The following is a 5,931-nucleotide window of genomic DNA, read 5'->3' on the forward strand; positions in this document are numbered from 1 at the left end:
ATTTCCGTGGGTAAAGGACTCGCTAAAAAAAAAAAAAAAAAAAAAAAAAAAAAAACACTATTAACAACAAAAACAGTTGTAAGGATTTTAAATAAGAAACTAACACCATTTAATAGCATAAACAGGATAAATTACTAATTATAATTGTGCTCATTATAATTGCAAATTGGTTATAGAAACACAATGCTAAATCTGAGCTCACATTTATCAAGCTCAGTGAAAGCATATTGCTAATATAATGTTATTTTTTTTCATGTTACAGCCATTACTCAGCAAAGAAATGAAATAATCACAACCTTTTGGGATTTTGGCATAAAAATACAAGGAAATAATGTATAAAAATACAGTCTGTGAAAGATTTTTTTTTTTCCATTTAATTATGTTCAGTAAGCATATATTGTTTATCATGACATTTATGAAAGAACTCCATACTTGAAAAGATATATAGAAAAATATATAAAAAATCGAGAGAGAGAAAAAAAAACATACCTGAATGTTATATGGTTTAAATCAAAATATATAAATTCACTTTCATAAATGTACCAAATATACCTGAAGCCTTATAAAAATATAGTCCAGCTTCTGACCAGATTTTGGATTCATAAAAAGGGAGATTTTTTTTTTTTTTTTTACGAAAAGTTTACTCCAGTTGGTTTAGGGAAAAAATAAAACAAGCCGTCTGAGTTAGAAACTATCTCTTAAGTTCTCTGGTACAGTTTACATGAGAAGTGATGGCTTACACAAACTCTCTGACAGTCACTAACTGTTTAAAAATCCATTGTATGAATTCCTCTAAATAACTTTAAAAATGACAATCTTGAGATCACAATGTTAAACCATTTTTCTTTGTACACAGTACATAAAAACACTTTCAGTGATTCTGTATAAGTGCATAAATCTATTTTCATAAAAATTAAACATTTCATTTAAGCTTCATTACACTGACGGTCAACAGAGTATGCATGAAGCCTGGAGACTTTGATTTCAGAAAAGAAGGTTAGCTTTCCAAGAATCATAATGTAATCTTAATCATAGATAGGAACACAGAGATGTAGAAAAAAATTGTAATGATGAAATGTAAAAAAGAAAGAAAAAAAAATCATAATAAATAATAATAATAAATAAGAAAGAAAAAAATACATGTAATATACATATGTCTATAAAAATGCTGACATGAAAGACACATCTTCTGAAACCAAAGTCGCTATAATAGCCAGGTTGAGGTTTTGACTCCACCGACCCACGGCAAACCAACACCAAGGTTCACCAGGGCGGTGGGCAGGAGTCAATAATTGCGGTGGTGTACTGTATGTGATCGTGTATCCTACAGGTCATGTGGGTGAAGACAGAGCTGGGGATTAAAGCTTAGACAATGCGTAGGACTCTAAGGGCGAGACCAGGTGAGATAAATAAAAGAACATTTCTGTACACAGCTATTTACACATATTAGGCTGACAGGCACACGGGATTACCCTATAAATAAATGCAATAATTCGTCTAGACAGTAAACCACCCATAAACCTGTGCAGCCAGAAATATCACACTGCATTCACAACAACACTCAGAGAAATTTTTTGGGACTCATTCGCAGTTGCACAAAATGCACCCTCCCTCCCCTTTTCTTCTGAATATGTCAACTTAATTAAAGAGCCTCTCAATAATGATGTGACAATCATTCAGAATGATTCAGATTTCTTCAGACTCTCATTTTGGTCTTCCGAGAGTTTTTATTTACATGCGACTGGGGACCTACGGAGATACATGCTTTACTTCATGTTATTGTTGAGGTTCTAAAACTCAAAACAATAAACATGGACTAAAATTGCAAGTTCCTAATTAAGACAATATTATGCACATTGTCATTTTGATGTCATGATTGATTTTGAAACAACACTACTGTGGACATCTTTGCATAGCCACAATAATTATCCTACTAAACTTGTCAACCTAACTACTCACTGGGGTAACCGTCATGGAGCCCATTGGGGTTAAACATGAAAAGGACTTTTTTGCTACTTTGGAATACATCCTCTCCTCTGACAGACCCTGGCATAAGGATATACTCTGTGTTACAAGTATAAAACACAGTTTGAGGAACCTGTGCTTTACAAATGGTCATTAAAATGATTTGCACCATCACACTGGTCATTTCTACATATCAGAATATGCATCAGTATGGTCTGACTACAAAATAATCATATTATCCGAGCTGTATTTTTTTCTACACATCCTTGTGCTAATTCTTGCAGCATGACTCCCTGTCCAGATGTGCGTCAAACTGTGCTTACACACCACATCAAACATGTATCATTGGTCTCACTGTTAACTTGATTACCCATTATATTTCTCTCTTGAATGAAGACTGTGAAATACATTCCACTGAGATGACTGCATATGCACTAAAGTTTCTCTCAAATCCAGTTTGAGTATCACAGTTCTTCTGTTTGCTCACTTCGAAAAGAAATCATGACTGTTTCATGTTTTGACTGTAGTCTAACGTGATCACAAACACTTTTAATCATATAGTTCAAGCACCTGAATTCTATCCGTATTGACACTATAGTCTCTTCATTATGTACTACTCAAACAGTGCCAATATATCGTCTGTGTCGGGGGCAGCGGATAGTCCAGCACCGGCAGGCGTGTTCCCTGCTCCCTGACCTTGTGAGGATGCGCCAGAGGAGGGCGGAGTGTTGTAGTCTGGTTGTTCTAAGTACGATAACAATTCTAGTGGGTCCATTGGGTCTACTCCACTGTTGAAGACCTGTAAAAGAAGATTGTGGAATTAAAATGAGGTCTTCTTAATACAGACTGTTCATCCTGATTGCAACTTTAAAAAGGATAAAAACAACAAACTAAAAAAGATCTAAACAACCCCAACAAAACCAAATTATTCTGCTACAGTCACAAGATACGATCTTAAAAAGTGAATTTATTTGAATTCAGTGAATCATTCAGTGAATAATCTCAATAATTTTAACATCTAATATCAACATTATATAGACAAAAATACTGCTATACAATCACAGAAATCAAGAGTAGCATAAAAGGCCAAAAACTCTACTATAGAAAACATAGAATACTGAAACTGTAAAAGTACACTATAAAAACAGCCAGAGAAGATAAGAGAATACTTACACTAACATCAATTCCATCCTGGCCTGACCCATCTCCGTCTAAGGGGTCGAAACTAAGTGTGGGAAGGTCAGTCATCTCGTTACACGTGTTATGTGTCTCTGTGCTAGTACTGTTGCTGGTACTGTTGGTGTTGGTATTATTGGTACTGCTGCTGTTACATGTGTTGCTGCAGGTACCTGAGGGGAAAAAGGGGTTTGGTTAATAAGGAAAGTTGAACTGGTGGAGCCTTTGACTGAGTGTTGTGTTATGTCCAAAATTTAGTGGGTGATACAATAGTTAACTTTAAGCTCCAATAAATGTGTCCATTATCAAAATCAACCAATTAAATTGTATTTGATTCAGAACCTACATATAGTATCATTACAATGTGCATTTACAGCATTATCCTTTGAATCTACAATAGCATTGTACATTGAGGCTTTACTCTTCAGAAAATGAGTGCCCACTTGTTCAATGTGATCATATTCTTATATAAGAATCAATCTAAGAAAGACTCACTAAGAATACTGTAACAATGCTTCTATAAAGACTGTTTATTTCTTCTTGTTACTCCTATCAAAATTATAGCCTTTCTTTTTAAATCATTTACTCTTTATTGAAAGTTTTATTATTATAATTACTAGTAAACTGGCAGAAAAGAGGAACATTTACAAGAACACATATACACACAGATATTTATCTATAAATACATACACATTTTTTCATAATATAAAAGCTGATGTACTTACTTGCAGAGGGGACACTAGGAGGACCGCCAGCTCCTCCTGGGGTGTGTGGCGTGTGAGGAGTGTGTGGTGTGTGTGGCGTGTGAGGCATTCCCTGCCCACTGCTTACATTTGGCTGCGGAAAAATCAATTAATTAAATAGTTGTAAATATGTCCAGTTGATACATATAGTCATTCTGTATTTAATGGTTAGATTTCAACTTGAGTCTTTATTCACTGAAGTTTCTTAATGATGGTTACCTGTGTTGTTGATGATGCTGGCGTGGTAGGTGTTGTGGTTGTGGCAGTGGTGGTAGAACATAGTGGTTGTGAAGAGGATGAGGAAGATGTGGTGGTGGTGGTTGATGCTGCTGTTGGAGCAGCCATTGTGGAAGTGGAGGTAGTGGTGGAGGAGGTTGGTGGAGGTGGTCCCATCTGAGGAACCATTTGGTCCTTTACTGACTTTTCCATGGCTCCGAGGGGATCCATTTTGTTGACAGACTCACTCAGTTGCGAGAGTGGGCCGCCACCACTTGTGAAGTCAGGCGAACTGAGGTCAAACTGAGACGTGGATCTGGACATACCAGGTCCACTGCTACCACTGCTTCCCATGCCCATCATGTTCATCATAGAACCATTGTTAATGCCTGGAAGAGAATGGAATGTTTTAGATACCAATACTTGTATCACTTCAGGAATAACATTGCAATCGTATTAATGATGATAATAATAACAATAATAATGATGATATGCTCATAATATCAAGATGGCTGATGACTTTACACTTACTGTTCATGTCAGGAGGTACATATGGACTCATGGACTGCCCCATATCAATGTTACTCATGGTAGGCAGAGTCATACTTCCTGGAGACATGGCTTTGTTCCACCGCTTCATGCATGTGTCTGAGTCCTCATCTTTAACTCCTGGAGTGCCAGGCATTCCTGAACCATGCATGGCTCTCCATGATGCTGATGAATCCATAGTAACCTCATCAACAGGTGAATTGGCATTTTGCTGCGTAGTGATGATACCCCATATATACTGGTCAACTTCCAGTCCCTCCAAATATGCAGTTTTGCTGGAAGAGAAAGGTACATTAATGTTGATATTCCAGACATTACATACCTTTACAATATATACATAAACACCTTTAAACATGGGATAATAAATTTAGGCTAGAAATAAGAACAATACTCACTTGCAGACTGGGCATCGCCATGCTCCTCTTTCACAGTTCATCTGAAGGTACGACTCAAGATCGAAACACTGTATATGTTTGCAATCATGGCCTCTTGCTGGCAGTGTTATCCTCTTGAACGTAATGGGACACTTTAGGGAGATTTTGATCGCAGTTTGTTCTACTCCGTCACCTTCAGAGCTATTTAATGTACCACTCGTGGCAGCCACAGAGTTAAAGTTTCTCTTGATTTTTGTAACACAGTGTTCAGCAGGTAACATCCTCTTCCGTAAGAGGCCTTGTAGTACTGACCTGACACTAGGTCTGTGCACCAACTGTAGCACAAATAGATGGGACTGGAAAGAAACAAGGAATATTAGATGAGAAGGGGATTATATAAAAATACTGTATGACATTATATACATCTTAATATCATGAAAAGAGAGCCATCTATTTAACAAAAGATGAATACAAATGTCACTAGATTTGTCTTCCTAAATCAGAAACTTACACAACAGCATGCAGTCACAGTAATCTGAATGGTGTTTCTTCCAGGCTGGCAAACTCCCTTGATGTATAGAGGTTTGTGTGAATTTTTCTGCTCCCCTCGGTCAATGTTCAAAGGAGTTGCATTGACGGAAACCTGGACACTGGCTGGCCAGTTTGTGTTCATTTGCCGATCCTCATGGTGGAAACACTTAAGCTGGAGTTCTAGATCTGATCTGTGAATATACATTTTGATTTCAGTAAAAAGAAAAAAATATATATATATATTTGCAAATTTCAATAGAATAAAGAAAATCTAAATCCTCATTTTATATACCTGAACATTAAGGTTTGATAAACGGTGGGTTTGAGGTGGAAGACATGATTGGAAACAGCTAAATTATGCTCCAATCTGAAAGGCT

The 5,931-nt window shown here is 36.6% G+C and overlaps 1 protein-coding gene across 4 annotated transcripts in view; it reads right to left on the bottom strand.

The window, feature by feature from the left end:
• Window positions 1–680: 680 nt before the first annotated feature.
• The window catches only part of tna (Zinc finger MIZ domain-containing protein tonalli), a 75,788-nt gene continuing 70,537 nt past the window's right edge, over window positions 681–5,931 (bottom strand). For all 4 annotated transcript variants that reach the window (XM_043030915.2, XM_043030914.2, XM_043030913.2 and 1 more), the window contains 8 exons: window positions 5,847–5,931; window positions 5,535–5,745; window positions 5,045–5,379; window positions 4,632–4,924; window positions 4,104–4,489; window positions 3,867–3,978; window positions 3,139–3,314; window positions 681–2,764 (listed from right to left, as the gene is read on the bottom strand). The exon at window positions 5,847–5,931 is cut by the window's right edge and continues 51 nt beyond it. In XM_043030915.2, the coding sequence (XP_042886849.1) occupies window positions 2,579–2,764; window positions 3,139–3,314; window positions 3,867–3,978; window positions 4,104–4,489; window positions 4,632–4,924; window positions 5,045–5,379; window positions 5,535–5,745; window positions 5,847–5,931 (1,784 nt within the window). In that variant the 3' untranslated portion in view covers window positions 681–2,578. The remainder of the gene's footprint in view (window positions 2,765–3,138; window positions 3,315–3,866; window positions 3,979–4,103; window positions 4,490–4,631; window positions 4,925–5,044; window positions 5,380–5,534; window positions 5,746–5,846) is intronic.

This window comes from Penaeus japonicus, unplaced genomic scaffold (genome assembly GCF_977035675.1).
Source record: "Penaeus japonicus unplaced genomic scaffold, GWHDUDI00000001_assembly GWHDUDI00000005, whole genome shotgun sequence".
Lineage (NCBI taxonomy): Eukaryota > Metazoa > Arthropoda > Malacostraca > Decapoda > Penaeidae > Penaeus > Penaeus japonicus.